The sequence below is a fragment of the Thalassophryne amazonica genome, chromosome 16 (assembly GCF_902500255.1).
Source record: "Thalassophryne amazonica chromosome 16, fThaAma1.1, whole genome shotgun sequence".
Lineage (NCBI taxonomy): Eukaryota > Metazoa > Chordata > Actinopteri > Batrachoidiformes > Batrachoididae > Thalassophryne > Thalassophryne amazonica.
In genome coordinates this window covers 3,010,251-3,031,933 of record NC_047118.1, presented here as the reverse complement: position 1 = coordinate 3,031,933, position 21,683 = coordinate 3,010,251, and the positions used below count along the sequence as shown (strand labels likewise).

Below are 21,683 nucleotides of genomic sequence, written 5' to 3'. Positions count from 1 at the left end.
CTGGAGAGGTGGAGATATGCTCTGGAGAGAAGGGGCATGAAAGTCAGTAGGAACAGGCTACAAGGAGTCGAGGTGGTGACATATTACCTCTCCATCCTCAGCATCTGCAAGATCTACAGTTGACCTCTGAACTCTGAACTTTGACCAGTTGGCCCAAAGTATTTAAACTCCCATCAGTGAGTGTAAAGGGAATAACTTTAGATTTTTTTTTCATATAAAGAAGTCTGTTTTTTAATTTCATCAAAATTAAAATGTATAAAATCTCAAGAGGCACAGCAAAAACTGCAATAAGATGAAGCTTATTTTAAATTGTCACTGGTACAAATCAATAGCGGGAAAAGTTAAATTACACACAAAACAAAATAAAACAACAGGCGCAAACAAAAGTTAAGAAGTATATACACCATGTACAGCGCAGTATACGGTCAGGTGGTGTGCTGACTGCAGATCAGCTACACGCATCACTTTTCGTCTGCTAGGTTTCGAAAACCGATCCTGGATCAGTGTCATTGAACTGTTTCGATTCCGGCCTTGGGGTAAAGTGGATCATTTAATTTGATACACGTTTCGAAACACTGCTTCGACACTGTTTTACGAAGATTTGTGAGACAAGGCTCTCCCACCAGAGCACACCGAACAAGGTCTAAGATTCCACTTTCTTTATCTTAACCACGTTCCGCGATAAAGTATTTTTATGGGTAAGTTACGTTAAGATTTGTTTTGTTTCAACAAAACTCACCAAGTTGGAAAAAGAAAGAACCGTCTATTTTGCTGTGACACGTTCGTTAGCTATAGTTAGCATGCTAATGGCATATTTGTAAGCTGCTATTAGTGGTTCAGTGGGGTGGTTACTGTGGTGTGATTAAGTCTTATCTTTTAATCTTACACATTTCTTTAGCGAGTGCCCATTGTTTAAGTAGATTTGTTCGGTCAGAGGCTAACGTAGTCTGTTAGCAGAGCGCGTCGTAGAGGCTACTTCTTCGGCTAAACTAACTTAGGTTAGCGACATGTGTGTAAAAAGTAGAACTCTTGGTTAATATGTTTATATCTGTGTAATTACTTCCTAGCCTTTGTTTTTACCTGTGTAATTACGTCCTAGCCTTTTCACCCACAGTCACAAAGACGTGGGGAAAAGGAAACACTGATTCTTCCTCATTAGTGTTGTTTTCTCTCTTTCCTCAGAGGAATCTGTCCTCAGCAGGTTTACAGCAGCAGTGCAAACAGAACTGACTGTACATCATCATGTTTGTTTTGTCTTCTGTCATGTTTTCAAATAATCCTAAAAATATAATAAACGGAGTCTCAGAGATCGTAATTTAGGTTTACATGGACAGTAATATTCTGACATTAACCTGAATAAGACATTGGCATGTAAACATCATTTTCTGATGGCAGTGACCAGTAAAAAAATAGGCAATTCTATACATAGTAGTTTTGATTGGCCAATTTAGAACACATGATTATGAGGCTACATACCTTTTTTGCTTCAAAATAACAATTGGAAGTGACTATTGTTAACACTTTCTGTGGTTTCAAAATATAATTATCTATGGTTATATAAGCATTTTATACTTTAAGTAGAAAAAAAAAAGACTCCTTAACATGATTGGGATTCAAACCCAGTGCCTTTGACTGAGAACTTTAATGCCGTACCACTTATGCTGCATTCACACCACACGACACCACAAATTCGCATCCCTTGCCTGGCAATGGACGCGCCACCATTGCCCAGTGTGTCACTCTGCATGAGCTGCGTGCACACCGGACGCCACGCGATGCCACAAATTCATCATTTGCTGCAGGAGTTGCATCTGGATGACGGCCGCTTTCAGCGGTACTTCTGCCTCTCCAGGACCCAGTTTGAGGACCTCCTATCCCGTTCGCGCGCACATGTGTACAAAGAAAAAAACTGGCTGCCGCTGCAGTTCCTCGCTCTCCCCTCAAACTCTGTCATCATTGTGTTATAAACCAGTCACCATTTGTTGTATTATACATCTGTGTAGTTAATAAAATGATCTTCACGGATGATTCGTTCGTGCACGCACATGTAAACAAAGAAAAAAGAACTGGCTGCTGCTGCTGCAGTTCCTCACTCTGTCTCCCCTCAAACTCTGTCATCATTGTGTTATAAACCAGTCACCATTTGTTTTATTATACATCTGTGTAGCTAATAAAATTATCTTCACAGATGATTCATTCACGCATGCACGTGAAAAAAAAAACTAGCTGCTGCGACAGTGCTGCTGCTTGCTCTCCCCTCAAACTCTGTCATAATTGTGAAATAAAGGACAAAAGGGACATAAGTCCTGTTCATAGGCTGGCGGCCAGAGACAGGACATGTCCACATCAAGTATAAACTCCAGACATCTTCACGTCACTACATATCCAGTCCCTGATTGGTCATCGCGATGCGACAAGACGAAAAAGTTCAGATTTTTCAACTTGGGGAGGAGGGCAACAAACGCGCCAATTGCTCAAAATCGCTTCATTCGCGTCACTTTATTCATGTCCATCGCGTGGCATTGCATGGTTTGAACTTTTGTGGTGCCACAGCGCGTCCTTCCATAGGGATTACATGGCAACCTGTTGCCGCCGTCGCTCGCGTGGCATCTGGTGTGAACGCGGCATTATGCCACAGCATATCACACTCTGCAATGAGTTGAAGCCATTATCCATCCATCCATCTATCATCCATCCATTCATTTTCTGTACCCACTTACTCCAGTTAAAGGTCAACAGGGGACTGGATCCTATCACAGCAGTCATAGGGAATGAGGCGGGATACACCCTGGACAGGATGCCAGTCTATCGCAGGGCCACATATAGACAGACAAATTGAAGTCATCATACATGCCACATATCAGGCATTTTTTTTTCTGAATTCCTGATTTTTTTTTTTTTTTTTTTTTTAGAATGATCTGTATTCCTATATTCTATTCCTGTATTCTTGACTTTTACAAACATCTGCTTGGCTGCCAAATAAGGCTTAAAATGGGTCCAAATTTGCCTGAAATTCAGGAGCTCTTACAGCATGCCCCAGTTCCCTGGCTTTGACTGACTTTCAAGATTTTTCAGGGTGTCTCATGCTCATGCCTGAAATGGCTATAGTATAAACACTAACCATAACCCTATGGGATAAAACATGCCTATGTACGTATGGAATTTTGTATCATCATTACAGCTGTTTATTAATAATACAAAATTTAATAATAATAATACAAATGTGTAATACAAAATTTAAGAGCAGATAGCTTATTTGATAAGGAGCTGGGTTGCCAGTGTGCAGATGTAGGCTTGAGTCCCACTCATGCTCCCTGGCTCCACCCAGCTGTAAATGGGTACTGGCTTTGGCTAGGGAAGTAACCTGCATTGGACTGGCATCCCGTCCAGTGGGAGTCACAATTTCTCATATGTTTCACACTATTGAATCCAGAAACAAGAACCAGCACCAGTGGGCCTCAGGGTTTACAGAGGAATATGGGTGGAATTTTGTATTAATATGGCTACTTGCGGATAGCCCCTTGTTCTAATTACCTTAATCCGAACAAGGTCATAATCAGAGTATTTAGTAATCTGATTCAGGCGTGGTGCATTCTGATCTTAGTCTGATTGTTGAAGTGTGTTACAGACATGCAAACATTTTGATTAGACTATGACATCCTATTTGAGTTTCAACTGCATATTGCAACTCATATGGTATATGGAATGTAACAACCTGACTGTGAGTCATTAATCAGACCAGGGCTTGACATAAACCAATTTGCCCCACTGGCCCACAGGGCCAGTAGAATTTAGAAATTAGTGGCCCACAGTGTAGGAGCACTGGCCCATGGTTTTGCGCGCAAGAGTTCATGATATTCCACCCTGAAATCCTGCAAATAAAACTGCCTGTATAAAATAAACCAGTCCAAAAAAACATAAAATAGTCTATGTACCATGAAGTTAAAAAAGATAGAATTTATCAGAGGGCATTCTTAAAGTAGACCTGCATTGAAATAAATGCAGTCAGATCTTTGGACCAAAAAATGACTTATATTTACACATAAGATCCTTCTGAATGTAGTAAAGTAAATCTGCGATCACAGATCTGTCATTCAACGGAGAAATCTTCATTTAAAAATGACAAATTTACAGCTAAAGTCATCACATCCGGGACGCTGCCGAGACATCAGGGAAAAGACCCTATCCCAGCATGCATTGCGCGTGCCAACTGTAATTTGTGGATTTACGTCGGTTTGCATCTGCACCTTTTTATTGTCTTATACGGAAGGATCTACTTTTTTTAAAACTTCATATTGTCTTGTGGCACGTTTGGTGAGTACACATTTCTTTTATTTGTGCTTGAAAATTTCTGGGGGACTTTTTCATACGCCTGTTTGATTGAGTGGTGTCGCAATGAAAATCTACTGTCTTTCGCCTCCAGTGTTACCGTCGTGGGGTACGGAGGCGGGACCCGCAAAGAATCCAAGTCATTAAAAAGATATAAACCTCTCTCAGTGGCCACGGAGCTCTGTGGCTCCGATTACCGAGATGTGCGGCGCTGCGGAAAGTCTGTCCTTGCAGCAACAGGTGTCACCGGCCGCTCCGCATCAAAACAGCGAGCGTAGTCTCTGGACTTTTGCCAAGTTGGCTGCACCTTCATTCAGTAGACAGAGAGGTGATGTGGCTGCACAGCAGACACAGGGGTGTGAGTGGCCCGCTTCGGCGGTTACAGAGCCCGCAGACTTAGTAAGCGCAGCGGAGGCAGAGAGCGAGGCGTCGGGGAAGAACGTCGCCCGCTGTCGATGTCGCTTGCCGCTGATCTGAGCATGTAGAGCTGTAGCTCACATTCATTGCAGCTTACTTTTGGATGCTGAAACCAGGATGTGTATAACAGTAACATTATTAACAGATAAAATCAATTTCAATGCGAGATCGGACTGAAGGCGCGAGCGCTCCGTCTTCTGCCGAATGTCACTACAATGTCCCGGATGTACAAACGGTTTTCGCTGAGGGCCAAATTTTAGCTGCAAATTGGTCATTTTTAAACGAAGATTTCTCCGCTGAATTACAAATTTGGGCTTGCAGATTTACTTTATTGCATTCATAAGGGTCTTATAAATACATATCAGCTATTTCTTTCTGAGATCTGACCACATTTATTTCAATGCAGGTCTGCTTTAAGTGTAAAAAAAATAGTGACTCCCATAAAATTTAGAGGGCATTTTTTTAGCAATCCTCAGAGTTGGCAAACTCACAGTCAGAAATGTAAACTACAGATGTAGGTCCATATCAAAACTAAAACGTATGCCTTGTCTGGATTGGAGTTATAGATCTAAAAATAAAAATTATGCTTGGCTCCTTTGCTAATGTTGCCACCGTGTGGTTTCCACAAAGGCAAGCTGGTTAGACTTTTAAACTAGCTTCAGAACAGCCAGAGTCTACCAGGACCAAGCATATACTTTACTTACTTGTCAGCATACGACAGATAGGCCCTACAGATTTGGCAGAAAACCTCATTCTTCTCTTGGTCGTGACCAAGCCATGGTCATTTCCGTGGCCAGGTCGGGACAAAACCTCTCTTCCTCTTGTTTCTTTCATATAGCCTGTCTCTCTCTCTTAACTCATCATCACTAAGCTTCCTCTTCTGGCCAATTCCCTTAGCAAAACTTTCCTGGTTGTTGTCTGGGTTTGGGTGGTTGTAGTTTAAACATATTTCGGTTCAAATTTCAAAGTGTTCTGTTAGATTTGCGTCTTGTTCGTCTTCATTTCCTGCAGCTTTCCGCGCATTTAAAGATGCTCACGAACATTTCTGAAGGTCGGTGACGGAAACGGCCGAACGCATGCTCCAGGCATTGACAACATACATTTCAATATGCGCGAGATTCTGCGGGAGCATGGAGCGTGGTGCGAGACCAAAACAAACGTGGCGGACTCGGTGAAGTTTGATGACACGCAGATGTGAAGAAATTCGACTTTACCACCGCAAAATATGATAAAAATAAATAGAATTTTGCATATTTTTGTGGTGGCCTGAGCATCATTTGATAAATTGTAGTGGCCCGAAGTGGCCCAAAAGTGGGCCAAATCGGCACCGGGCCAGCAGGCAAATGGCTCTGTCGAGCCCTGCAGACTTTTCTCTGTAACATGTAAACTGGAATATGAACTGAATATTCTTTAGACAACTCTTTTAAAGACCATATTCTGAATATGGTCTTACTAAAAATGAGGTCGGTGTCAGATTATTGATGTCCATGTAAATATAGCCAGTGGTAGATGGTACAGAAGTAACGTTTAAAAGTTAAAACACTTTTTGTTCTGCTTTCACTTTGTTTTTGGTGGTGTATGTGGTAGGTTCTTTTTTTTCTTCCATTATGTTATGTTTTTGGAATGATGACCTTCTGTGTTTAACTTTCTGTGTTTATGTTGAAACCAGCCTGTTCAAGTGTTTTTCTGCAGCGTTCGAATCAGCCAATAATGTGGCAGAAGCTCACTGCCTTCAGGCATGTTTACATGGTTAAGAGAATCTGTTGAAGTTCAAACCAAGCATTAGAAGAAAAAAGAAAGGTGATTTAAGTAACTGTCAGTGTAGAGTACGGCTGTTATTGTTACACAGGCTGGTTGGAATATTTCAGAAACTGCTGATCTACTGAGACTTCCACACATAACCATCTCTAGGCTTCACAGATTGGATGGAGAAAGGATAAGCTTTCATTCAGTAGTTGTACTCTGGGCATTTGAGCCCCCACCAGAGATTAGATTAGATGGAACTTTATTAATCCCTTGGAAAGACTCCCTCAGGGTAACTGAGGTTCCAGCATCATTGTATAGCAGCACACAGGGTAAGAAGCACACAGAGCATCAAAATAATTTGCAAAATATAAATACAATTATAAATACCAGACATACTGATCATTATTGGTTCACTGGCTACAACTGTTCCTCTCCTTCCTGTCCTCTGTCTTTCTTTAACTCCTCCCCTGCCAACTGAGGAGTTGTACAGTCTGATGGTTGCTGCTGACGGTGATTGGCATCGTCCATAATGTCCAGTAGTTTGTCCAGTGTTCTCTTCTCTGCCATCATGACCAGAGAGTCCAACTTCCTGCCAACCACAGAGCCAGGCCGCCTGATCAGTTTGTCCAGCCTGGATGTGTCTCTTTGTGTGCTGCCCTCCCCACCCCCCACCCCCAGCACACCACTGTGTAAAAGAGGACGCTGGCTACTACAGACTGGTAGAACATCCACAGGAGTTTCCTGCAGATGTTAAACGACCACAGTCTCCTCAGGAAGTCCAGCCTGCTGTGTCCTTTCCTGTACAGGTGGTTGGTGTGGTGTCCAGTCCAGTTTGCTGTCCATAGGTTAGAGAGCAGTGGTCAGATTGGTTCAAGCTGATGTAAAGTCATCAGTAGATGCAGAAGAACATCTTTAAATACATGTGGAACATTGCAGCAGAAGACCACTGTAGATGCCATTACTGTAAAAGAGTCATTACTCTGACTCTTTTCAGCACTGTAGTCAGGCTGACAAAGAGTCAGAGCTCTATTGAGCTGAGTATTCCATTAACTTTAACTAGTAATGACTTCATGACTTTCTTTGCTAACAAAATTTTAACTATTAGAGAAAAAATTACTCATAACCATCCCAAAGACGTATCGTTATCTTTGGCTGCTTTCAGTGATGCCGGTATTTGGTTAGACTCTTTCTCTCTGATTGTTCTGTCTGAGTTATTTTCATTAGTTACTTCATCCAAACCATCAACATGTTTATTAGACCCCATTCCTACCAGGCTGCTCAAGGAAGCCCTACCATTATTTAATGCTTCGATCTTAAATATGATCAATCTATCTTTGTTAGTTGGCTATGTACCACAGGCTTTTAAGGTGGCAGTAATTAAACCATTACTTAAAAAGCCATCACTTGACCCAGCTATCTTAGCTAATTATAGGCCAATCTCCAACCTTCCTTTTCTCTCAAAAATTCTTGAAAGGGTAGTTGTAAAACAGCTAACTGATCATCTGCAGAGGAATGGTCTATTTGAAGAGTTTCAGTCAGGTTTTAGAATTCATCATAGTACAGAAACAGCATTAGTGAAGGTTACAAATGATCTTCTTATGGCCTCGGACAGTGGACTCATCTCTGTGCTTGTTCTGTTAGACCTCAGTGCTGCTTTTGATACTGTTGACCATAAAATTTTATTACAGAGATTAGAGCATGCCATAGGTATTAAAGGCACTGCGCTGCGGTGGTTTGAATCATATTTGTCTAATAGATTACAATTTGTTCATGTAAATGGGGAATCTTCTTCACAGACTAAAGTTAATTATGGAGTTCCACAAGGTTCTGTGCTAGGACCAATTTTATTCACTTTATACATGCTTCCCTTAGGCAGTATTATTAGACGGTATTGCTTAAATTTTCATTGTTATGCAGATGATACCCAGCTTTATCTATCCATGAAGCCAGAGGACACACACCAATTAGCTAAACTGCAGGATTGTCTTACAGACATAAAGACATGGATGACCTCTAATTTCCTGCTTTTAAACTCAGATAAAACTGAAGTTATGGTGTCTAACCAGATCCTTATTCTGGATGGCATTACCCTGACCTCTAGTAATACTGTGAGAAATCTTGGAGTCATTTTTGATCAGGATATGTCATTCAAAGCGCATATTAAACAAATATGTAGGACTGCTTTTTTGCATTTACGCAATATCTCTAAAATCAGAAAGGTCTTGTCTCAGAGTGATGCTGAAAAACTAATTCATGCATTTATTTCCTCTAGGCTGGACTATTGTAATTCATTATTATCAGGTTGTCCTAAAAGTTCCCTAAAAAGCCTTCAGTTAATTCAAAATGCTGCAGCTAGAGTACTGACGGGGACTAGAAGGAGAGAGCATATCTCACCCATATTGGCCTCTCTTCATTGGCTTCCTGTTAATTCTAGAGTAGAATTTAAAATTCTTCTTCTTACTTATAAGGTTTTGAATAATCAGGTCCCATCTTATCTTAGGGACCTCGTAGTACCATATCACCCCAATAGAGCGCTTCGCTCTCAGACTGCAGGCTTACTTGTAGTTCCTAGGGTTTGTAAGAGTAGAATGGGAGGCAGAGCCTTCAGCTTTCAGGCTCCTCTCCTGTGGAACCAGCTCCCAATTCAGATCAGGGAGACAGACACCCTCTCTACTTTTAAGATTAGGCTTAAAACGTTCCTTTTTGCTAAAGCTTATAGTTAGGGCTGGATCAGGTGACCCTGAACCATCCCTTAGTTATGCTGCTATAGACGTAGACTGCTGGGGGGTTCCCATGATGCACTGTTTCTTTCTCTTTTTGCTCTGTATGCACCACTCTGCATTTAATCATTAGTGATCGATCTCTGCTCCCCTCCACAGCATGTCTTTTTCCTGGTTCTCTCCCTCAGCCCCAACCAGTCCCAGCAGAAGACTGCCCCTCCCTGAGCCTGGTTCTGCTGGAGGTTTCTTCCTGTTAAAAGGGAGTTTTTCCTTCCCACTGTAGCCAAGTGCTTGCTCACAGGGGGTCGTTTTGACCGTTGGGGTTTTACATAATTATTGTATGGCCTTGCCTTACAATATAAAGCGCCTTGGGGCAACTGTTTGTTGTGATTTGGCGCTATATAAAAAAATTGATTGATTGATTGTAAGCTACGAACAACAAACTGAGGCTACAGTGTCCATGGGCACACCAAAACAAGACAATGGAAGGATAGAAAAAGGTTGCCTGATCTTGTGAGTCTTGCTTTCTGCAGCTGCATTCTGGTGGAAGGGCCAGAATTTTGTTATCAACAAGAAAGTGTATCAATCCCTGTGTGTATCAGTTCTGCCTTAAATCACACGTTCAGTTTGGTGATGGTGGTGTATTAGTGTGGCAACTGCATGGATGTAACATGCCAATAAGGAACAAAGTCACTGAGGAATGTTTCTGGAATTGGTGCCGAGAAGAATTAAAGCAGTTGTGAAGGCAAAAAGGTTGTTTAACCCAGTACTAGTAAGGTGTACTCAGAGTGGCCAGTGAGTGTATATTTACGCATCAGCTGCATTAACACTCTTTGCAATCTGCTGTTCCACACTGCTGTAGGTCCCGCCATGCGAAGTACATTTCTGCTCCTGGTCCCCACACTGCTCTTTCTCCTGGCCCTTCCCGTCTCCAGGGGACGCTATAATGATGAATTTGATGATGGGGAAGACCTAGTAGACTTTGATGACAATGATTTTGCAGAGTTTGAGGACATGAATGACGACCCTGTAGCTGAGACACAAACTGTACCTCCACCAAGGGTTTTGCCTTCCTCTCAGCCAGAGGAAGACGATGAAGCTACTGTGGAGCTGGAGGATGGCCAGGATGGTTTTGAAGACTCAGACACACAGGTGTGGTTTTGTGTAGTGCTCTGTATGGATGGCTTTGTAACCATTACCTACTTGCTTTTGAATATTTATGATTTGTACCGTATTTGTAGTAATGCTGTCTCACTGTCATGTTTCTGTAGGATCAAGACATGTACAGTAAATATGACCAAGAGGAGTTTGAAGGTATTGGAGACATGGAGAAAACTAGTCATTCCTTGAAGGACCCTCTCATAATCCATACAGTAAGTCTACCTTGTTATACTCAGGTGCCCTTAGTGTACCGTTTACTGTTTTCACACTTCATGTTATTGAGCTGATAAATCCTAATTTTTGACATGATGCATCCGATTGCTGCATTTTAGGCTTGTAGCTCCCAGAAAATGTTTGTTTAAACTGATTGCTTTAAGAAATTCTTTTTGTGATGTTTCTCTTGTTTTATTCCTGACAACCACCTCCTGTTTTGTCTGTAGGTTCCAGCACATCTTCAAAACAGCTGGGAGAGTTACTACATGGAGATCCTGATGGTGACTGGATTACTAGCGTACATCATGAACTATATCATTGGCAAGAACAAGAACAGCCGCCTTGCACAAGCTTGGTTCAACTCTCACAGAGAACTTCTTGAAAGCAACTTTGCACTAGTGGGTGAGTACTTTGAGCTCTCCTTATACATGTGCTTGGAGGTTGTGGTAAAAATGATTACATGCTCCCAGCTGGCATGAGGTGCAGTCTGTGTTACTGCAGAATTTTTTTTATTTTGCATGTGTAGGTGATGACGGCACCAGTAAGGAAGCAGTGAGCACCGGAAAGCTGAATCAGGAAAATGAGCACATTTACAATTTGTGGTGCTCTGGACGTGTGTGCTGTGAAGGCATGCTGATCCAACTCAAGGTATATGCAGCGTGAACAGATGTGTACTGAGTGTGTTTACTCGTGTTGGCATATTGTCTTAAAATTTCAACCCGTGGTTATTGTTTTCCTTTTCAAGTTCCTCAAGAGGCAAGACCTTCTCAATGTTCTGGCCAGGATGATGAGGCCCATCTGTGATCAAGTGGTACGTGTATGAATGAAGTAGCAAATTGGCTATCTTAAGTGGAACACAAGCTATAGATAGGCCTGTCATGATAACTCTTTTTATTGGATGATATATTGTTCCAGAAATAATTTTGGTAAATGATATTATCGTCATTGTAGACTGCTGTAAGCAAAGTTTGCGGTGGTTTAGTGGTTAGCACTGTTGCCTCACAGCAAGAATGTTCTGGGATCGCTTCCCACCTTGTCTTTTCTGTGTGGGGTTTGCATGTTCTCCCCGTGTTTGTGTAGGTTCCCTCCGGGTGCTCCAGCTTCCTCCCACATCCAGAGACATGCAGGTTAGGTGGATTGGAAACTTTAAATTGGCTGTAGGTGTGAAGTGACTGTGTTTCTCTGTGGCCCTGCGATAGACTGGCATCCTGTCTCTTACACAGTGACCGCTGGCGTAGGCTCCAGCCCACCCATGACCCCACAGGAAATTAATAAATAAATAAAATGGACTCTAGTGCCGCGTTCACACCGGGCGCGATCAGACGCTACAAATTCACGGGGGTCGCGTGGTGACGGACACGCCTCCTTTGCCCGGTGTGTCGCTCTGCTTGGGTGGACTTTCGCTGCGAAAATTTGCCCCGGTGCGTCATCAAATAGGAGGAGCTTCCATTCCGCTCGGCGTCAAGTCATCATGACGGACCTTGATCACACGGAGCGAGTCGTTGTGAAAAGCTCCCAATACAGAGAGTATCATTATTTGCTGCAGGAGCTGCGTCTGGATGACAGCCGCTTTCAGTGGTCCTTCTGCCTCTGCAGGACCCAGTTTGAGGACCAACTGTCCTGTTCACGCGCGCACATGTAAACAATTAAAAAAAAGAAAAAAGAAACTCCGCTGCTTGCTGCAGCTCGCTCTTCCCTCAAAAATCTGTCATAATTGTGTTTAGAAACCAGTCACCATTTGTTTTATTATACATCTGTGTAGTTAATTAATAAAATATTCTCCACACAGACGATTCGCTCGCGCGCGCATGTAAGAAGAAAAAAAAGAAAGAAAGAAACTCCGCGGCTTGCTGTGAGGCTGCTCCTCGCTCTTTCCCAAAAAAACTCTGTCATAATTGTCTTTCGAAACCAGTCACCATTTGCTTTATTATACATCTGTGTAGTTAATAAGTAAAATAATCTCCATGGACGATTCCCTCGCACACGCGCACATAAAAGAAAAAGAAAAACTCCGCTCCCGCTGCTGTGGTGCTGCTGCTGCTTGCTCCAAAAACTCTCATAATGTGAAATAAAGGACAAAAGAGACATAAGTCCTGCTCACAGGCTGCTACCAGAGACAGGACATGTTCACATCTTCAGTCAAACTCCAGACATCTCCACATCACTACATATTCAGTCCCTGATTGGTCATCGCAGCACGACGAGACGAAAAAGTTCAGATTTTTCAACTTGGGGAGGAGGGCAACACGACGTGACGCGACGCAATATCGCGCTACAAACGTGCAAAACGCTCAAAATCGCTTCACTCGCGTCGCTTCACTTGAGTCCATCGCATCGCACTGCGCAGTTTGTCGCCAAAACGCGTCAATACATAGGAATTACATGGCAACCTGTGGCTGCAGTCGCTCGTGTCGTGCCTGGTGTGAACGCAGCGTAGGACTCCGTTAACAAAAATTGCATTTGAGTAAAGAGGAGTTTTAAACATTCAACATACTGGCTTGCTCACGTAAAAAGAATCTTCGTCTCATTTGGTTTAAACCCACAATGTTTCCACTCTGGGTCAGTGGAATGGGATTTGGAAACCAAATTCATTTGGACTTGTCCTTTCAAATGTACCAATTGTAATTATGCAATTGTCAAGAAAGACACCTGTTAGTGTTGATTAAGTTATCTTTACTTCACCTGCTTCACTGTCACTTCGTGTGTGTGTGTGTGTGTGTGTGTGTGTGTGTGTGTGTGTGTGTGTGTGTGTGTGTGTGTGTGTGTGTGTGTGTGTGTGTGTGTGTGTGTGTGTCTCTGTCTCTGAACTCTCTGGCCCTACCCATGATAAGACTACATCACTGAGTATACATGAACAACACGGCCAAAAACATTGGCACTGTGGCACGGGAGTGAAACCATGCTGCATATTCTGGTGTCTTTGCAACATTCTTGTGTAAATAAAAACCTATTGTAAACACACCAGACCAAAGATAATCTAGGTCAAATTCATACATCGTACGATGAGTTGATACAGTCGTTATCATGACAGTCCTAACTATAGATGCAGTGAGCTGTTGAGTGTCGTTACTGTCTTTATCTAACCAATGCTGTGTTTGCAGCAAATTAAAGTGACCCTTAATGATGAGGACATGGACACGTTTGTGTTTGCTGTGGGTACAAAGAAGGCGATGGCCCGGCTTCAGAAGGAGATGCAGGACTTGGTAAATAAATTCCCCCCCCAAAAAAAGTGGAAATCAAACTACTTATAGCAGTACTCATCCCAAAAAAAGTCTCATTCTTTTATCAGCTCTGAAGTTTTGACTCCAGTGCAGCTTCGGGCCCCTTCACACATAACACAATTGAAGCCGACTAGCGCACAAAGAAGGAATTGCATGCCATTTGTTAAAAATCAGAGCTGCCTCATATACCTGATCCAACAACCATTTGCGAATGTCCTGCACATGCTCATTCAATCCACTCTCAGCAGGTGTTGGCCAAATTGCAGGTGTCCCTCACGAACATCTAACACCGCTCACTGCACGCTTAGAAAAGGCGGGGCTATTCACACACCTGGTACGATAGTAGACAGCAGACGATCACATTCGAACTGTCTGTGAAAATTGTCAAATTGCAACACGACTGCGGTGTCACCTAGCAACACACATGGGTGTAACTGTGCAGAACCCCCCCAACCACACACACACAAATGGCGTGTGAAGTCTGTCGTCATCCGCCCCCAGCAACACAAATGGCTTGTGGAGTATGTCCCACCAACACACACACACACACACACTATGAATCCAGCAGTGTCAGCTGTGGCTGAAGGTCCCGCATTCCAGTCGCTGACCGCTGACCCGCAGCTGACCGCTGTGTCTTGCAGCTCAGCTGGAAAACACACAGTGCACGTGTGTGCGGGCGCTCACACCCTCATGAGGACCAGCCTGCGACACGGTGTGAAGCCACCTGGCTGACTGTTGTCTCTTCCACCACATAAATTGTACTTTACATGACAGACAAAAAGAGTGGAAATTAAATGAAACACGTAAGGGTGAAGGCAAGAACTCATTCTTGTGTGATCGCTTTGCTATGGACATACAGCACCTGTCACCTGGACGTAGCCGTGCATGCAAGGTGTCAAATTAAAAACACAGACATCAGACCGATGCAGGACAAACACATAATAATACCTACATTAAATTAAAATTACAGAATAAAGCAACAGAGTGAGCCTTTTTTTTTTTTTTTGTGACCTGCCGAGGTCTGCTGACAGATGGGCGTGTCCCCCTGTGATGTGCAGCTGGTCAGATATCTGCTCACAAGTGACAGCTTGGGAACACCTGTACTGGCTTGTAGGATATTAAGTCGCATAACTACAGCATGAAGCGCGGACGTCGGCATGCTGTCCTCGCCTGGAATAAATTAAACATATTGCGTCAGCTGACCAGTGCTGATGAATATTGTGCCATGCTGGACATCACCCCACAGGACGCCCCCCGCGGGACGTGTGTCACTGTGAGATTTCACCACATTATAATAATTGAGACACGTCACATTTGCAGCAGATCACTGTGTGCTGGGCACGCCATGCCAGCTGCATGTGTTCACGACGCGAGAGCCCGGCTCTTCGTGAGACGGGAGCCGGCCAGCTCGAGTGCATCAGGTAATTAATGTAAAACATAAAAGGGGAATAGTAATCCACGTCATTTCATTACTTCCTGGTGTACGTCTAGGCAGAGGCTAAATCCGCTTTTTATAACAGGAATTAAGTGTTATAAATTGTGGTATTTTATTCATTTTTCCCTCCGCTGCTGTGTGTGCAACTTTCCACGTGCTCACACTGTGTTCATGCGCGCGAACATGAGCACAAAACCATTGCTGCGGTATCATGCACGCCTGTCTGGCCATGCGTCCCTCGTGTCAGCAGGTGGAATGTTTAGCGGTTCCCCATTTTGCTTTTGGTTTGCGGATTTTATTCCGGTTTCTGCGTCTCTTTCGTGTTATTTGTAACTTTGCAAAAACAATGTCGGACTCTGTAGTTTTCTCTGGGCCCCTCCCCAATCGGACCGGGAGTGACATGTTTAGCCGCATGTTCTCCTTGAATTGCTGGCTGTCTGAGTGGTGTCCAAAAAATGAGGTGGGCTTCATAGATAATTGGCAAAGCTTCTGGGGAAAACCTGGTCTTGTTAGGAGAGACGGCATCCATCCCACTTTGGATGGAGCAGCTCTCATTTCTAGAAATCTGGCCAATTTTCTTAAATCCTCCAAACCGTGACTATCCAGGGTTGGGACCAGGAAGAAGAGTTGTAGTCTTACACACCTCTCTGCAGCTTCTCTCCCCCTGCCATCCCCTCATTACCCCATCCCCGTAGAGACGGTGCCTGCTCCCAGACTACCAATAACCAGCAAAAATCTATTTAAGCATAAAAATTCAAAAAGAAAAAATAATATAGCACCTTCAACTGCACCACAGACTAAAACAGTTAAATGTGGTCTATTAAACATTAGGTCTCTCTCTTCTAAGTCCCTGTTGGTAAATGATATAATAATTGATCAACATATTGATTTATTCTGCCTTACAGAAACCTGGTTACAGCAGGATGAATATGTTAGTTTAAATGAGTCAACACCCCCGAGTCACACTAACTGCCAGAATGCTCGTAGCACGGGCCGAGGCGGAGGATTAGCAGCAATCTTCCATTCCAGCTTATTAATTAATCAGAAACCCAGACAGAGCTTTAATTCATTTGAAAGCATGACTCTTAGTCTTGTCCATCCTAATTGGAAGTCCCAAAAACCAGTTTTATTTGTTATTATCTATCGTCCACCTGGTCGTTACTGTGAGTTTCTCTGTGAATTTTCAGACCTTTTGTCTGACTTAGTGCTTAGCTCAGATAAGATAATTATAGTGGGCGATTTTAACATCCACACAGATGCTGAGAATGACAGCCTCAACACTGCATTTAATCTATTATTAGACTCTATTGGCTTTGCTCAAAAAGTAAATGAGTCCACCCACCACTTTAATCATATCTTAGATCTTGTTCTGACTTATGGTATGGAAATAGAAGACTTAACAGTATTCCCTGAAAACTCCCTTCTGTCTGATCATTTCTTAATAACATTTACATTTACTCTGATGGACTACCCAGCAGTGGGGAATAAGTTTCATTACACTAGAAGTCTTTCAGAAAGCGCTGTAACTAGGTTTAAGGATATGATTCTTTCTTTATGTTCTCTAATGCCATATACCAACACAGTGCAGAGTAGCTACCTAAACTCTGTAAGGGAGATAGAGTATCTCGTCAATAGTTTTACATCCTCATTGAAGACAACTTTGGATGCTGTAGCTCCTCTGAAAAAGAGAGCTTTAAATCAGAAGTGTCTGACTCCGTGGTATAACTCACAAACTCGTAGCTTAAAGCAGATAACCCGTAAGTTGGAGAGGAAATGGCGTCTCACTAATTTAGAAGATCTTCACTTAGCCTGGAAAAAGAGTCTGTTGCTCTATAAAAAAGCCCTCCGTAAAGCTAGGACATCTTTCTACTCATCACTAATTGAAGAAAATAAGAACAACCCCAGGTTTCTTTTCAGCACTGTAGCCAGGCTGACAAAGAGTCAGAGCTCTATTGAGCTGAGTATTCCATTAACTTTAACTAGTAATGACTTCATGACTTTCTTTGCTAACAAAATTTTAACTATTAGAGAAAAAATTACTCATAACCATCCCAAAGACGTATCGTTATCTTTGGCTGCTTTCAGTGATGCCGGTATTTGGTTAGACTCTTTCTCTCCGATTGTTCTGTCTGAGTTATTTTCATTAGTTACTTCATCCAAACCATCAACATGTTTATTAGACCCCATTCCTACCAGGCTGCTCAAGGAAGCCCTACCATTATTTAATGCTTCGATCTTAAATATGATCAATCTATCTTTGTTAGTTGGCTATGTACCACAGGCTTTTAAGGTGGCAGTAATTAAACCATTACTTAAAAAGCCATCACTTGACCCAGCTATCTTAGCTAATTATAGGCCAATCTCCAACCTTCCTTTTCTCTCAAAAATTCTTGAAAGGGTAGTTGTAAAACAGCTAACTGATCATCTGCAGAGGAATGGTCTATTTGAAGAGTTTCAGTCAGGTTTTAGAATTCATCATAGTACAGAAACAGCATTAGTGAAGGTTACAAATGATCTTCTTATGGCCTCGGACAGTGGACTCATCTCTGTGCTTGTTCTGTTAGACCTCAGTGCTGCTTTTGATACTGTTGACCATAAAATTTTATTACAGAGATTAGAGCATGCCATAGGTATTAAAGGCACTGCGCTGCGGTGGTTTGAATCATATTTGTCTAATAGATTACAATTTGTTCATGTAAATGGGGAATCTTTTTCACAGACTAAAGTTAATTATGGAGTTCCACAAGGTTCTGTGCTAGGACCAATTTTATTCACTTTATACATGCTTCCCTTAGGCAGTATTATTAGACGGTATTGCTTAAATTTTCATTGTTACGCAGATGATACCCAGCTTTATCTATCCATGAAGCCAGAGGACACACACCAATTACCTAAACTGCAGGATTGTCTTACAGACATAAAGACATGGATGACCTCTAATTTCCTGCTTTTAAACTCAGATAAAACTGAAGTTATTGTACTTGGCCCCACAAATCTTAGAAACATGGTGTCTAACCAGATCCTTACTCTGGATGGCATTACCCTGACCTCTAGTAATACTGTGAGAAATCTTGGAGTCATTTTTGATCAGGATATGTCATTCAAAGCGCATATTAATCAAATATGTAGGACTGCTTTTTTGCATTTACGCAATATCTCTAAAATCAGAAAGGTCTTGTCTCAGAGTGATGCTGAAAAACTATTTCATGCATTTATTTCCTCTAGGCTGGACTTTTGTAATTCATTATTATCAGGTTGTCCTAAAAGTTCCCTAAAAAGCCTTCAGTTAATTCAAAATGCTGCAGCTAGAGTACTGACGGGGACTAGAAGGAGAGAGCATATCTCACCCATATTGGCCTCTCTTCATTGGCTTCCTGTTAATTCTAGAGTAGAATTTAAAATTCTTCTTCTTACTTATAAGGTTTTGAATAATCAGGTCCCATCTTATCTTAGGGACCTCGTAGTACCATATCACCCCAATAGAGCGCTTCGCTCTCAGACTGCAGGCTTACTTGTAGTTCCTAGGGTTTGTAAGAGTAGAATGGGAGGCAGAGCCTTCAGCTTTCAGGCTCCTCTCCTGTGGAACCAGCTCCCAATTCAGATCAGGGAGACAGACACCCTCTCTACTTTTAAGATTAGGCTTAAAACTTTCCTTTTTGCTAAAGCTTATAGTTAGGGCTGGATCAGGTGACCCTGAACCATCCCTTAGTTATGCTGCTATAGACATAGACTGCTGGGGGGTTCCCATGATGCACTGTTTCTTTCTCTTTTTGCTCTGTATGCACCACTCTGCATTTAATCATTAGTGATCGATCTCTGCTCCCCTCCACAGCATGTCTTTTTCCTGGTTCTCTCCCTCAGCCCCAACCAGTCCCAGCAGAAGACTGCCCCTCCCTGAGCCTGGTTCTGCTGGAGGTTTCTTCCTGTTAAAAGGGAGTTTTTCCTTCCCACTGTAGCCAAGTGCTTGCTCACAGGGGGTCGTTTTGACCGTTGGGGTTTTACATAATTATTGTATGGCCTTGCCTTACAATATAAAGCGCCTTGGGGCAACTGTTTGTTGTGATTTGGCGCTATATAAAAAAATTGATTGATTGATTGATTATTTGTGAAGGGGCCCTTAGTTTTTGATTTTCTCGACAGAGTGAGTTCTGCGGTGACAAGCCGAAGTCTGGAGCCAAATACAGCCTCCCAGACTCGCTGGCTATTCTGAGTGAGATGGGCGAGGTCTCTGATGGGGTGATGGACAACAAGGTGAGGACTGACTCCGTACACCTTACTCGTATATAGTTTTAGGATTGAAAAAATTAACTTGATGATTTGTTGTCTTGAAACTTTTTGGTGTTTCTAGATGGTTCACTATATCACCACCCACGCTGACAAGATCGAGTCCATCCATTTCTCGGACCAATTTTCTGGTCCAAAAGTTATGCAAGAGTAAGTGTTGGTTTTATTTTTTTTTTTCTTCCCTGTTGCTGTGCAAGTGGTTTGTTGGTGCATTGATGCTGTCTGTGCTGTTTCAGGGAGGGTCAGCCCTTAAAGCTGCCTGAGACAAAGAAGACTCTGCTGTTTACATTTAATGGTGAACATTTTCTCTGTCCTCCTCCCAGATTTTGACATCACCTAATGACCTTTCTGATTTTTTTGTAATGTTTTTGCTATATGTTGAATTCTCATAAGCAACAGTGACGACATTGTGTTTGTGAAAAGGGTTCAGTTAATAAGCCACGGCTTCATCCTGCACCTGTCTGTGGCTTTTGTCGTACTTCTGTGTGCAGTGCCTGGTATGGGCAACACTTCTCCCAAAGACATGGATGCTCTGCTTCCTCTCATGAATATGGTGATCTACAGCATCGACAAAGTCAAGAAGCTCCGTCTCAACAGAGAGGTGGGCAGGGATCCCCTTTAGGAGAGCGCGCACATACTGAGAGTGGTGACATTCAGTGTCCCAGAGTTTTGACTGACAGGTGCCAGAGTGATTGTGAATCAATCGGATTGTAAATCACACAAATCTTATCGATTTCCTGCAGGAAATTATACATTTTGCAGCGTCCAGCTCATATCTCTGTCAGGCAAGTTCATTGTTCAAACTTATACATAGTGTAAAGGTTCTATCTCCACCCTTCAGGCTTTTAGAATTACTGAATTTGGAATTGCCTTATTTCTTTGTAAACAAGTTATTTAAAGTACAGATTTTAAAAAAATACAGTAATATGAAATTAACAAGTCTATATGGATTGAGCTAAAAAAAACAGTATAGCTTCAAATCGCTAGTTGTTGCCACTTTCAGTATGTTCTCACTCTAAATTCCTGCAATGGTGCTCAAAGTGGGTTTGCTGAGCTCCTTCAGTTTCAGTTCTGGTTTTAATCCTGCTTGTGCTTTTAGGGAAAACAGAAAGCTGACAGAAACCGGGCGCGTGTGGAGGAGAACTTCCTGAAGCAGACACACGCTCAGCGCCAGGAGGCAGCCCAGACCCGCCGGGAGGAGAAGAAGCGAGCTGAGAAGGAGAGGATCATGAACGAGGAGGACCCGGATAGGCAGCGTCGGCTCGAGGTCTGACACACCTCACGGGACTCTTCACCCAAAATAAAACCCCACAAATTTAAATGTATACAGTCTATTGTTCTCATCACTGTTCCACTTGTTTGTCTTATAGGAAGCGGCCCAACGTCGCGAACAAAAGAAGATAGAAAAGAAGCAGATGAAGATGAAACAGATCAAAGTGAAAGCGATGTGAGCAGATACGAGCAGCTCGTGGATAAAGATACAGATGTTTGGGCTCGGTTTTCTCTTCCACAATCTGCAGCTCGCAGTGTCTCCAGCCGTAAGCCGACCTCTGTCTCCGAGTGTGTCCCACGTAACCGTATTTGTCTCGACCTGATCTGTTTGGTGTTGGCTCAGCTTTAACAGTGAGCGAGCTTCGAGTCTCATGAAACTGGGGATTTTTCTCTCATGGAATGCCACTACAAATCACACCAAGTTTGTTTGTTTCGGGCACATTTTGTCGCTCACTGAGCTTTTTAAATTGAATATACGCATAGAGTTAAGGAACACATTATTTGATGCGTTAAAGCCATCATTTTAAAAGGAATGCAGCATTACTGTGGTTTGATTGGGAATTTATTAGTGTCTCAGACTAAAGGATGTTTTAATTTATATCTGCTATGAATTTTTTTTCTTTTTCTGATAATTCTCCAAATAAACAGAATAAAAAGCACTGGAGTACCTGGGGAAAAGTGTTTTTAATATGTAAATTATGTCATGTGAAGCTTGATGTTCAGTAGATTGACAAGTTATCTGACATAATTTCAGCATCATACGTGCATCATACGATTCTTGATGGCAGCAGTAGAAAGGGTTACAGTCTACAACCCAGACTGGAATGGGCGAGGCACATGCTAAATTTAACCTCAAGACTGTGTCAGCAGTCTCTGGTCTGCATT

The 21,683-nt window shown here is 42.6% G+C and overlaps 1 protein-coding gene across 1 annotated transcript; it reads left to right on the top strand.

The window, feature by feature from the left end:
* Positions 1 to 578: 578 nt before the first annotated feature.
* On the top strand, positions 579 to 21,327 carry ccdc47 (coiled-coil domain containing 47). The gene is made up of 13 exons (XM_034190575.1): positions 579 to 698; positions 10,075 to 10,364; positions 10,484 to 10,585; positions 10,814 to 10,988; positions 11,113 to 11,234; positions 11,332 to 11,397; positions 13,688 to 13,789; positions 19,383 to 19,493; positions 19,591 to 19,676; positions 19,763 to 19,821; positions 20,018 to 20,127; positions 20,626 to 20,793; positions 20,897 to 21,327. The coding sequence occupies exons 1-13, from the start codon at positions 695 to 697 to the stop codon at positions 20,975 to 20,977; spliced, it is 1,476 nt and encodes a 491-aa protein (XP_034046466.1). The 5' UTR covers positions 579 to 694; the 3' UTR covers positions 20,978 to 21,327.
* Positions 21,328 to 21,683: the final 356 nt, after the last annotated feature.